Source organism: Oncorhynchus clarkii, chromosome 21 (genome assembly GCF_045791955.1).
Source record: "Oncorhynchus clarkii lewisi isolate Uvic-CL-2024 chromosome 21, UVic_Ocla_1.0, whole genome shotgun sequence".
In the NCBI taxonomy this organism is placed as follows: Eukaryota; Metazoa; Chordata; class Actinopteri; order Salmoniformes; family Salmonidae; genus Oncorhynchus; species Oncorhynchus clarkii.
In genome coordinates, this window is record NC_092167.1 from 24,507,964 (window position 1) to 24,521,737 (window position 13,774).

Consider the following 13,774-nt stretch of genomic DNA (forward strand, 5'->3'; position numbering starts at 1 on the left):
TCGAGGTCTCAACTTACTGTTGAGCATTAGAATAGGTGCAATTTCCAAATTTGTTTGTGCATCAGCATTTTTTCTCAATGACTGACTCAATGAGTCACTCAATTAGTAAGCAATTTTTTTTTAGATTGGTAAGTTAGTCTAGCCAGCTATCTTGAAGTAATCATGGTAGAATTACTGAATGTAAAATAAAAAACGGAAAACATTTCTCTCCAAGCCTAGGGCAAAATGTGTAGAATCACAGGAAATTTGCTGTAAAACTGCTAATTTTTCTCTTTGCCCAATGTAAAAATAAGTAGAATTGCATGAAATGTTATATAAAATTGCTAAATCTTATCTCCGCTGTCAAGAGGGGGGCCGCTAAAATGTTTTGCTTGCATTGCAAGGTGGGGTGGGACCCCCAACAAAATTTCACTTAGGATCCACACAAGCAATGTACACACTGCATGTGTGGGTATGGATGTCGGTACGCAGACCACAGCGACCCCTTATGATGAGTTCACAGTTTTTGTGACCCCCACCCCGTTCAAAGTTGCCCATCCCTGATATAGGTTAATATTGCTTTATACTAGTTCATACAGTATGTATTCGTATAGGTTCATATACATTGGAGTTTGGAATGATTGAAACCCTTGTTAAAGATGAGCAAAAATTACTGTATCAAATCGAATAATGTTGGTCTCCCCTAAGATCTCCCCTAATGTGTTCTCCATTCTCATAAAACATTTTAGAAAAAGGCTCAGTGCCATTATCCTCAAAAGGTCAGTTATTAAAAGGTATTGAACACAGGGGTTCCAATCATTTTGACCCCTACCTTTTTGTAAAAATATACATTACTTGTTAAACCATATCTCTGTCTCTGAGGAATTGTATTAGCATAAAACAATATAGTTTCCCCATTTTGTTGTGCATACAATATAGCTCAGTATTTTAATAATATATTTTATACAGTAATTTTTGTTCGTGCTTATCAAGGATGTCAATAATTTTTGACCACATTGTAGTTTCATGAAGATCCCATATTGCTTCATAGGATTCCATGGTGGTTACTCACTGCCACCTGTCCTTGTTCCTGCATGAAGTAGGCACACACATCCTTCAGAGCCGCAATGGCACAGGCCCTACACACCCGCACGCACGAGCACAGACACAAACACACAGTGAGCCTGCATCATACTCTTAGGACAGACTAATTCATATTCAAACAGGCTGTCTGGTCGGTTCATACTCATAACAGGCTCTCATTGGTTTATACTCTAATAACAGGCTTTGTGATTGGTTCATACTTGCGTATCTTCATGGCCTCTTGGTTGTCAGGTCTAAAGAACTCATAGCTCTTATAGGACTGGGTCGCATCCCGCCGGTATTGACCTACATTAAAGACTGGAGAGGACAGGACACACACACACACACACACACACACACACACACACACACACACACACACACACACACACACACATTTTATGTTGTGTTTTTTTTAACCATTATTTTAATCAGGTAGGTTGACTGAGAACACATTCTCATTTTCAGCAATGACTTGGAGAATACTTACAGGGGAGAAGTGGGGGGATGAATGAGCCAATTGGAAGCTGGGGATGATTAGGTGGTTATGATGGTATAAGGCTAGATTGGGAATTTAGCCAGGACACCAGGGTTAACACCCTATGATATGTGCCATGGGATCTTTAGTGATCAGAGTCAAGACACCCGTTTAACATCCCATCTGAAAGACTGCACCCTACACATGGTAATGTCCCCACTCACTGCCCTGGGGCATTGGAATATTTTTGGGGGACCAGAGGAAAGAGAAGCTCCTACTGGCCCTCCAAACAACTTCCATCCAGGGACTGACCAACCCTGCTTAGCGACAGAGGCAAGTGGGATGCAGGGTGGTGTTCTGCTGGTATGCTGCTGTGGTGGTTTGTTGTGATGTGTTGTGGTAACTTTAGATGGAACTCCTATACAGTTTAGGTATTTAGTTAACGTGTTGTGTTGTCCTGTGTTGTGGTGTTTTGTCTTGTGGTGTGTGGTCTTGTGTTGTGTTGTGTTGTCTTGTCTGGTGTTGGGTTGTAATTGTGTTGTGTGGTATTGTGTTGTTTTGTCTTGTGTGATATTTTGATGTGTTATCGTACCTTCAGTTGGAACTCTTATCCATTTGAGATATCTGGTCAACATCTTGTGTTGTGCTTCTGCTGTGTTGGGTTGTTTTGTGTTGTGTTGTCTTTTCAAATCAAATCGTATTTGCCACATGCTCCGAATACAATAGGTGTGGACCTTAAAGGGAAATGGTTACTTACAAGTCCTTAACCAACAATGCAGTTTGAAGAAAAATAAATGTTTAAGTAAAAAATAGATAAGTAAAAAATAGAGTGCAGCAGTTAAAAATTAAAGAGCAGCAGTTAAGTAACAGTAGCGAGGCTATATACAGGGGGTACCGGTACAGAGTCAATGTGCCTGGGCACAGGTTAGTCGAGGTAATTGAGGTAATATGTACATGTAGGTGGAGTTAAAGTGTCTATGCATAGATGATGAACAGAGAGTAGTAGCAGCGTCAAAGAGGGGGGGCAATGCAAATAGTCTGAGTAGCCATTTGATTAGCTGTTCAGGAGTCTTATGGCTTGGGGGTAGAAGCTGTTAAGAAGCCTTTTGGACCTAAACTTGGCACTTCTGTTGTGTTGTCTTGTGTTGAATTGTGTTGTGTGGTATTTTGTTCTTGTGTGGTATTGTGTTGTCTTGTTTTGTCTTGTGTTGTGTAGTGTTGTTTTGTCTTGTATTGTGTTGTTGTACCTTCAGTTGGAACTCCTATATAGTTGAGGTATCTGGTTAAATGTTTGTGTTGTCTTCTGTTTTGTTGTGTTGTCTTGTATTATATTGTGTTGTGGTGTGTTGTCTAGTCTTGTGGTGTGTTGCCTTGTGGTGTGTTGTGGTACCTTTAGTTGGAACTCCTAATCAATTGAGGTATTTGGTTAACGTGTTGTGTGACATTGTATTGTGTTGTGTAGTATTGGGGTGTGTGGTGTTGCGGTACCATTAGTTGGAATTTATTTTCAGTGGAGGTAGCTGTTTTTATTTAATTGGTTGCTATAGAGTCCCAGTCAAATGTTTGGACACACCTAATCATTCAAGGGTTTTTCTAAACATATGGAATCATGTAGTAATCAAAAAAGTGTTAAACAAATAAAAATATATTTTATATTTGAATTCTTCAAAGTAGCTACCCTTTGCCTTGATGACAGCTTTGCACACTCTTAGCACTCTCTCAACCAGCTTCATGAGGAATGCTTCTCCTATAGTCTTGAAGGAGTTCCCAGATGCGCTGAGCACTTGTTGGCTGCTTTTCCTTCACGCTGCGGTTCAACTCATCCCAAACCATCTCAATTGGCTCCAGGTCGGGTTGATTGTAGAGGCCAGGTCATCTAATGCAGCACTCCATCAATCATCTTCTTGGTCAAATAGCCCTTTCACAGCCTGGAGGTGCGTTGGGTCATTGTACTGTTGAAAAACAAATGATAGTCCCACTAAGTGCAAACCAGATGGGATGGCATATCACTGAAGAATACTGTGGTAGACAAGCTGGCTAAGTGTGCCTTGAATTCAGTGTCACCAGAAAAGCACCCCCACACCATCACACCTCCTCCTCCATGCTTCAAGGTGGGAACCACACATGCGGAGATCATCCATTCACCTACTCTGCGTCTCACAAAGACTCACAAATACACATTCCTTTCCTGTGGCAGACCTCATGAGATCCAGTTTCATCATAGCGCTTGATGGTTTTTGCAACTACACTTGAAGAAACTTTTAAAGTTCTTGTAATTTTTTGGATTAACTGACCTTCGTGTCTTGATGGACTGTTGTTCCTCTTTGTTTATATGAGCTGTTCTTGCCATAATATGGACTTGGTCTTTTTCCAAATAAGCTTGAAGCTGGTTGAGAGAATGCCAAGAGTGTGTAAAGTTGTCATCAAGGCAAAGGGTGGCTAATTTGTTTTGTTTAACACTTTTTTTGGTTACTACATGATTCCGTATGTGTTATTTCATCAATTTGAGGTCTTCACTATTATTCTAAAATGTAAAAATAAAGAAAAACCCTTGAATGACCGGCAGGCCACCCGTCCTCTCGGATCCCTGTTCTGCCCGAGAACAAAAGCATGTCCAATGCTCTCACCTCTATTTTCTTTATATATAGCTATTAAAAACGATATGTATTAAAAAATATTGTGTATCTTCATTTCCATTATTAACAATTAATATAATTCATAATAATGTTGACAGTTCATGCAAAGTATTGTTATCTATAACCAGGAGATTGTCATTGCATTACATTTTTTAAATTATTTTAGAAAACAATTATTGTGATTCATCCTGTATTGTTCCTAACATCCTTACCCCCTAGCAACAGATGTGGGAGACACCCACCCACCCACACCACACACACACACACACATACACACACACACACACCATGGTTCCACCTGTGACCGGAGGGCAGCAGAGACCGTCTTAGAGGCATTAACGACACTCAGGCGTGTTCAATTTACTCATTATTATTATATCCTTGTTAAGAGGTGTGTTTTCTGTTGTCCATTGCATAAGCTTGAATTGTTTACAGTGTGCTTTCGTTTCCAGAGTGAGTTTGAGACTTTGTTGTTTTTTCAAGTGTACTCTGGTCCTACGGCTACCGTTTTTCAGTAAAGTATTATGTTTATCCTTAACTTCTTTGGGATAGGGGGCGGTATTTTGACATCCGGATGAAAAGCGTGCCCAAAGTAAACGCCTGCTACTCAGGCCCAGAAGCTAGGATATGCATATATTTGGTAGATTTGAATAGAAAACACTGTTAAAATCTGTTAAACTGTTAAAATCATGTCTGTGTATAACAGAACCAAAATGGCAGGCGAAACCCAGAGGACAAACCATAAAAATAAAAATAAATCAGCATACCACTGATTTCAATGTATGGCACTATTATAATAGGGCAAAATGGTCCCCGATTGCAGTTCCTAGGGCTTCCACCAGATGTCATCCGTCTTTAGAAAGAGTTTCAGGCTGGTTGTTGGAAAAATGAGGGAGAAGTTGTAGTTTGCGGCTCCCATTTTGGCTGTAGTGTTTCCAAGTGCATGGCCGAGAGAGTGCAGTCTTTTTATCTCCGGTAAAGACAATAATGATTCTCCATCTAAAATTGTATTGTTTATTTGCGTTTTAGGGTACCTAAGGATTGATTATAAAAATCGATTGACTTGTTTGGATAAATGTATTGGTAACGTTTGGGATTCATTTTGTATGCGTTTTGAAGGAGGGAAACTGAGTGGATTATTAACTGAAGCGCGCCAGCTAAACTGAGTTTTTATTGATATAAAGAAGGAATTTATCAAACAAAAAGACCCTTTATAATGTAACTGGGACATTTTGGAGTGCCAACAGAAGAAGATCTTCAAAGGTAAGGCATATATTATAGCGCTATTTCTGACTTTCGTGTTGCAACTCCCTGGTTGAAAATGATTTGTTATGCATTTGTGTGCTGGACGCTGTCCTCAGATAATCGCATGGTTTGCTTTCACCGTAATGCCTTTTTGAAATCTGACACCTGGCTGGATTAACTTCTCTAGGGTAGGGGGCAGTATTTTGACATCCGGATGAAAAGCGTGCCCAAAGTAAACTGCCTGTTATTCGGGCCCAGAGGCTAAGATATGCCTATAATTGGTAGATTTGGATAGACACCACTCTAAAGTTTCCAAAACTGTTAAAATAATGCCTGAGTATAACAGAACTGATATGGCAGAAAACCTGAGAGAAATCAATCCAGGAAGTGGGATTTTTGTTATGTTTGTAATTTTCCATAGACTGCCAATACAGATTCCAATGAATTAGGACTCAAATTGCACTTCCTATGGCTTCCACTAGATGTCAACAGTCTTTAGAAATTGTTTCAGGTTGTACTCTGAAAAATGAGGGAGTAAGACCAATCTGAATGAGTGGACACTGCAGTGACCGAGAGCACACATTTCTTGTTTTCCTTTTATATTGACAAAGCTTTGTCCGGTTGAAATGTTATTGATTATTATGACTAAAAACAACCTGAGGGTTGATTATAAATATCATTTGAAATGTTTCTACGAACTTTACTGATACTTTTCAGATTTTTTTGTCTGTCTGTTGTGACTGCGTTTGAGCCTGTGGATTACGAAAGAAAACGCGTAAACAAAACGGAGGTTTTTGGATATAAAGAGGGATTTTATCAAACATAAATTGAGTAAATGGGAGTCTTGCGAGTGCAACCATATCAAGATCATCAAAGGTTAGTGATTCATTTTATCTCTATTTCTGACTTTTGTGACAACTACTACTTGGCTGGTAACTGTTGGTAATGATTTGTCCGCTGGGTGCTGTCCTCAAATAATCACATGTTCACATGTTCACATAATCACATGTTTTTAATCTTGAACTTCTTGGTGACAGGGGGCAGTATTTTCACGTCCGTATGATATGCATGCCCAAATTCAACTGTCTGCTACTCTTCCCCAGAAGATAAGATATGCATATTATTAGTAGATTTGGATAGAAAATACTTTGAAGTTTCTAAAACTGTTTGAATCATGTCTGTGTATAACAGAACCTATTTAGCAGGCGAAACCCAGAGGACAAACCATTCAAATAAAAAAAATTGAGGTCACTCTCTTATCAATGAGATTTCATTGGGAATCTAGATTTCTAAGGGACCTTCTTGCAGTTCCTATCGCTTCCAATGGATGTCAACAGTCTTTAGAAATTGGTTGAGGTTTTTCCTTTGTGTAATGAAGAAGTACGGCCCTCTTTAACAAGGGTCACTTGAAGTGTACTGTTAGATAGAGGCGTGTGACCAGAAAGCTAGCTACAGTTCGTTTTACTCCTGTATTGAACACAGATCATCCCGTCTTCAATTTGATCAATTATTTATGTCAAAAAATACCTAAAGTTGTATTCCAAAAGTAGTTTGAAATGTTTTGGCAAAGTTGGAACCGGTGATTTTCTGGATCAAACGCGCCAAATAAATGGACATTTTGGATATGTATCGACAGAATTAATCAAACAAAAGGACCATTTGTGATGTTTATGGGACATATTGGAGTGCCAACAAAAGAAGATCACCAAAGGTAAGGCATGAATTATATTTTTATTTCTGCGTTTGTGTTGCACCTGCAGTGTTGAAATATGCTTTTCTCTCCTGGTTTACGGAGATGCTATCCTCAGATAATAGCATCGTTTGCTTATGCCGAAAAGCCTTTTTGAAATCTGACATGTTAGCCAACAGGTGTAGCTTTAATTTGCTGTCTTGCATGTGTGATTTAATGAAAGTTTGATTCTTATAGTAATTTATTTGAATTTCCCAATAGGAATACATTGCCTGCTCCCCTAAGTTCAGCCTGAAGCCTATGTGGGTTATGAATGTCTTATGAAACTGTCTTCGATGACAATCCATCAGGCCACTATGAGGTCTACCTGTGTTGATTCTATGCTTCCTGGAGCAACTGGAAGTGGTGAAAATCACCCTAAAAGTTTTTTTCCATAACAAACCAGCAGTTTGTGATAAATAGTGCATTTAACCCTGTTTAAATAAGTCAGTTCTTAACGTAAACACTTAAAACTCAGGATTCTGTAAAGGCAAGATATGTCTTTACTTATAGCTTATCCTGTGCCAACCGGAAGTGCCTTAAATGGTGTCATAGGGGCTGTTTCGAAGGGTTAAGTCAGATCTTATCATAACTTCATATGTGTGATTAAGCAACCCCCATGAACTGTAAATCAGTCATGTCTCCCATAAAATCTCCAAGAAAAACTCACACACACACAGCTAGGACAGAGGGACACAGTGTGGTGCGTAGAGACAGAGAGTGCCTGCAATAGTTAACTAGGTTCGAACTAAAAAATAATCGTCAGACCTAGAGTTCTGAAACGTTAGAAACCTGTTCTTGACCTCAGGTTGATAGTGCGTGGTGAGTTGCGTGGCTCTAGAAGGTTCTCGTACCGAGAAACAGCCTCGCACATTTGCAACATCTTCAATTAATTTTGACCATTACGAAAATTATGACATTTTGAAATGTCCCAGAGTCGCAAGACTAAGTGCACTGAAACCGGCTCGGCCCATAGAGACGGGCCCTAACGTTTCTGTCCGATAGCTCATTCAAGGACCCCGTAGCATGGAATGGAAAAAAGTGGATTTTCAGCACCATTATGGTCTTGCTCGGGCACCAAATGACCTATCAAGCCGAAACTCGGGATTCGGGGTCGCCTCACATTGGCCTACACATAATGTCAGAACTGGACCCGCAGCTAGAACGTAATTATGTGTTTCACGTTTTTATTATGTAACGTCGCTGTGAATTATGGGCCTGCTCTGAAATATGTGATAGTTGGCTTCTAAACGAGTTGGAAAAAGTGGGTGTGGTGTCAGTTTGTATCAGTTTGGTGTCAGAATGACATCTAATTGACTGATGGACGGTGACTTGCTGGCTGACTTTTGTCCATTTGCAATATGTTTAAACAGTGAGGTACCATCACCAAAATGACATTCTGAAATCAACACCAACGAGCGATGGAGAGGAACCAGAAACACTGCCCGGCCATCCCGAGTTCATCGTACCAGTCAATTTCGCATTTTTGAGCATGACAAATTCGTGATGGTAAATGCCAATCGAAACATATCGCAAATGCACAGTGCATTTGCAATATGATTCAACAGTGAAAAAGCATCATCAAATGGACATGATGAAATCAACACAACGAGCGATGGAGAGGAACCACTATCACTGCCCGGCCATCCCGAGTTCATCAGGCCAGTCAATTTTGCATTTCTGCAGGATTTTTGAGCATGACAAATTTGTGATGGTAAATGCATATTGAAACATATTGCAAATGCACAGCCGTGCACCTGGTGATTGGAACGGGTTACCAGGGGCACATTTTTTAAATGTTTTTTTAATGCCATTACGGGGTAGCAAGGGGTCCACGGTTGGGTAGGGAGCACCCCCCCACCCGTGCCCATCCAATAGGGGGCACCCCTAATCATTTTGGACATTTTCAAAAAATCGTTAAAAAACAACAGTCCCACTTCTCCCTCATCATACATGACAAATATACCATCTAGGTTGATTCATGGCTTAACATAGTGCTATATACCATTTTGGCAGTATAAATGCCTTTTGGACATGGTTCACTGACTTTTGGGTTTGTAAACCGACTTCCATTGATCGTACATGGCAAATGGACATAACATCCTGTGATTTACCATCACCAAATGGACAGGCTGAAATCAACACTCAAAGTGTTGGCAAATGGCATCACCATAGTCTCTAGGTTGTGCCAAGTTCAACAAGGTGCCCCACTTGAACGTAGCTCACTCGGTCTGACCGCAGCGACCGTGCAAAAAGTAGGCCTGGAATGACGCCTGACTATTATTATTTAGACATGCTTTTGACATATTAGGGCCTCTGGGTCACACAGATACACACCATTTTTGAATGGGATCATCGGGAGGAGGTTGGGGTAGATAAGCCACAGAGTTATTCTAGCTGCGCTCGCCGGTTCATATAGTTGGACACATGCATGTGTCAAAATATATGAGGATAACAAGGATAACATGGGTTTACAGGTTATGCTCTAACTCTGCTTCTGTGCAGGCAATTTTCAAAATGTATTTTCCACGTGTTCAGGGTCACATGTACCTCTACAGATCAACATGAAAAGATTGAATGGTCCCCTTCATATCCTAAAGAGGAAATATGAACTTTACCATCAAATAAGGATGAAATCAACAAATGGGCAGGCTAAAATCATCACTGAAAGGGAAACAAATGACATCACCATAGGCCCTAGGCCGTGCCGAGTTCAACGAGGTGCCCCACTTGACCATAGCTCATGGTCAGACCTAAATTTGAGGTGCTTTTGGGTGACAGAGGTAGAACCGTTGAGGTTAGACACACAATTCAACCTTAGGAACATTCCTAAGACTACCCCTGACCATGTGGAATTAACCCATAACAGTGAAAACAAGGAGTATTTATTCTAACAGTTGACATTGACATCTCTCCCAATAGGAATACATTGCCTGCTGCCCTAACTTCAACCTGATGACTATGTGGGTTAAGGTTGCCATATCAATCTGTCTTCAATTACAATCCATCAAGCCACTAAGGATTACATGTGTTGATTTGAAACTTCCTGGAGTAAACGGCAGTTGTTAAATTTACCCAATCAAAATATATTTAACAACAGTTAGTGAAAACACTGCATTCAACTCTCTGTAAATCAGTAAAGACTTGAAACTCAGGATTCTGTACAAGGGTGTCCCAAGGAGGATATGTATTTACTCTTAAATTCGGGTCTTAGGGGCAGTGTCTATTTCCAAAAAGTTTAAACAGTTTAAACAGGGATTTACCATCACCAAATGGACAGGCTGAAATCAACACCAACACCATGGTAAATGCCCATAGTAAAGTATTGCTAATGGACAGTGTACATTTCCAAAACATTTAATTAGGAAATTAGGTGATGACCTAATGGGCAGGCTGAAATCAACACAAACGAGCTATGGAGAGGAACCACTATCACTGCTAGGCCATCCTGAGTTCAACGAGCAATTGGGCATTTCAGAAATATATTAGAGCATGTCTAATTTGTGACGGTAAATTCCCATTGTAATGTATTGCTAATGGACAGTGTCCAATACACATAATACATTACCAGTCTTAACATGTTATACTGCAGGTGGAGTGTCCATTGCCAATATATTGGACAGTATCCGTTACACATATGCTATATTGTCAGTGTGAACATGCTCTTCTGCAAGTCGACAGTATCTATTGACAACGTACGTATATCGATAAGGACTTCCTATTATGAAATGGACATGCGGAATCAGCACCAACAAGAAATTCTGACTTCCTATGACTTCCTGTGAACAAACATAACAAATAAACCTTCTAGGTTAAGTCAGGGTTTAACATAGTGATATATACATAATTTGGTGAGTATATAGGCCTTCTCGACATTATAAATGCCATTTGCACATGGTTCACTGACTTTTGCGTTCGGAAGCCGACTTCCTATGGTCATACATGGCAAATGGACATAACATTCTGATTAAGTACTTTCAATATTTATATTTCCTTTGCAATTTGGATATTGTTCTGTTACTATGGTGTTTGGAACCTTACTTCCTATGATAGGTAAATGGACAAAACATAGGCCTTATGGACAAACTCGCATAAAATAAAACAAATCTATGTCCATACGGTTTCTACATATGCATAATTGATCCATAGCGCATTTTTTTACGAGGTTTTTAAATTTTGTAAAATATTGAAGATTTTACCCTTGAGACCTAACTTTCAGACCATTTCACATATGACATCCTACTGTGGAGCGCGCTCGCCACCTTTTGGATTTTTGGTTTATAACACGTGGCATTTGACATGTTCCACTTGCAATATGTTTGACCAACTGCCACCCAATTGAGTGGTATTTGCAATTGTGTATACGGTTGGCTCAATGCCAATAAGATGCCGTTCATTTTTGTCGCACAGTATTGGAAAACCTTCTGCTCCCTGTTGGGGGCATAGGTGATTCTCTCCTCGGGATTCCACCCACAGTAGAATGGGTAAACGGAGCGGGCCAACCAGGAGCTGGAAAAGTTCCTCCGCTGTTTCGTCTCCAGCCAGGCCAGCAACTGGAGAAAGTTCCTCGTCTGGGTGGAGTATGCTCACAACACACTGCGGAACTCATCCACTGGACTGTCACCATTCAAATGAGAGTTTGGGTTTGGCCCCCCCCCGTTTCCATAACAAGAGGCTGAAACTGGGGTGCCATCAGCCGAGGCGTTCATTTGACGAGGTCGCAACACCTGGATCAGTGCGCAATCCTCCTTGCTCCGCTCCTCTGCCCGACACCAACACCAGGAAAACCAGCACCGAAGGCCTCTTCGGCTCCTCCGACCGGGTCAATGGGTGTGGCTGTCCACCCATGATATTCCCTTAAAGGTGGACTTGCAGAAGCTCGCACCACGCTACATAGGATCATTCAAGATCCTGAGTCACATCAACCCGGTCCACTATTGTCTCAAGCTTCCCAGGTCTATGAGGGTCTGTCCATCCTTCCATGTCTCCCGTCTCAAGTTAGTATTGACCAGCCTACACTGTCCATCGTCTGTTGGATGCCCGTTGGGTCTGAGGTACCCTGCGATGAATGTGGACTGTGAGGGCAAGGCACAGAGGAGCGGGCGTGGGAGGCTGCCCAGAACCTCCTGGATCCAGGACTCTTTTGGGACTTCAACCAACTGCTTGGTGGTCGCCCTGGCTCCGCGGCTGGGTCCGCTCCTAGAAGGGGTGCTGTCATGGTTCCACCTGTGACCAGAGGGCGGCAGAGGCCGTCCTAGAGACATTAACGGCACTCAGGTGTGTCCAATTTACTCAAGATTTTTTGGTTAAAAGAAGTGTGTTTTCTGTTGTCCTTTGCAGAAGCTTGAATAGTTTACCTTGTGCGTTTGTTTCCTGCGTGAGTTTGAGACTTAGTGATTTGTTGTGTGACGTATTGTCTTATGGTACATTTAGTTGGAACGCCTATCCAGTTGTGGTATCTGGTTAACATGTTGTGTGGTATTGTGTTGTGTTAAATTGTGTTGTGTAGCGGTACCTTTTGTTGGAAATCCTATCCAGTTGAAGTATCTGGTTAATGTTGTGTATGTGGTACCTTTAGTGGGAACTCCTATCCAGTTGAGGTATCTGGTCAACTTTTTGGAGATGTAGGTCTTCCCTCTAGCAGGCAGCCCCACCATCACAATCATGGTAGGAGAGTTAGTGAACTGAGGGACGGACGCTGAAAAACACACACACACACACAGATGGATTAAAAACTGACATGGCACACACATACACATGTATTGGAGTAATACAAAGATCAAAGAACACACACACACATCAGTTTTAGACAAATGGATAGACCACGTAACACACACGCACAGACGTACGCACACAACAACACACATAGACATGGCCTTGGTCTTAGGGGTGAACGGCCCTTAGGTCTCTCTCAGAGAGGTACAGTGTTCCATACTGCAAGTCATACCCTGGCCCCAACACACACACACACACAATTTGAAACAATATCAAATTTCTGTTTGTTACGAGCACCAACCTGTCCTGTACAGGTAATGAACCACACAGAGACCGACCAGTATGTGTGTCTGTTGTTTCCATGTGTATATTTGTGTGTATGTGTGTACTTACACCCTCTACGTCGGTACAGCTTGCTACTCATGGAGGGAATCCAAATCTTCTCTAAAGGGTTCTGAGTTAGCTTGGTCTGCCTCTGAGACATGATTTACAAAACAGTGTCCGTATGTAAGCGAGAGAGAGACGGGGGAGAGCAAGATGGAGAGAGAGAGTAGCCTGGAGAGAAACAAGGTGTATGACACAGTTTGAGAAACTGTCTGTGTGGGTCACCTCATGATGGGAGCGGCTTAACTGTGTGTGTGTGTGTGTGTGTGTGTGTGTGTGTGTGTGTGTGTGTGTGTGTGTGTGTGTGTGTGTGTGTGTGTGTGTGTGTGTGTGTGTGTGTGTGTGCGCGCGCGTGCGTGCGTGCGTGCGTGCGTGCGTGTGTGTGTGTGTGGTATCGATACTTGCTCCTCCTCTCCAAGTGGGGTTATACAGATGGGTGGGCTACTTCCCGAGTGGGAGGAGCTAGAGTACCAGGGCTTTATAGCACTGGGAGGAGTAGAACATATATTCACCAAACACTCTGAG

At 41.5% G+C, this 13,774-nt stretch overlaps 1 protein-coding gene across 2 annotated transcripts in view; it reads right to left on the reverse strand.

Annotated features, from left to right (window-relative positions):
• LOC139378781 (6-phosphofructo-2-kinase/fructose-2,6-bisphosphatase-like) overlaps positions 1-13,498 on the reverse strand; it is a 51,930-nt gene extending 38,432 nt beyond the window's left edge. The window contains exons 1-4 of one of the 2 annotated variants that reach the window (XM_071121277.1): positions 13,259-13,498; positions 12,723-12,848; positions 1,284-1,380; positions 1,052-1,118 (exon numbers count right to left, since the gene is read on the reverse strand). In XM_071121277.1, coding sequence (XP_070977378.1) covers positions 1,052-1,118; positions 1,284-1,380; positions 12,723-12,848; positions 13,259-13,349 — 381 coding nt within the window. In that variant the 5' untranslated portion in view covers positions 13,350-13,498. Of the gene's footprint in view, positions 1-1,051; positions 1,119-1,283; positions 1,381-2,132; positions 3,815-12,722; positions 12,849-13,258 lie in introns of those variants that run through there. The other variant, XM_071121278.1, reaches the window with a different exon arrangement.
• Positions 13,499-13,774: the final 276 nt, after the last annotated feature.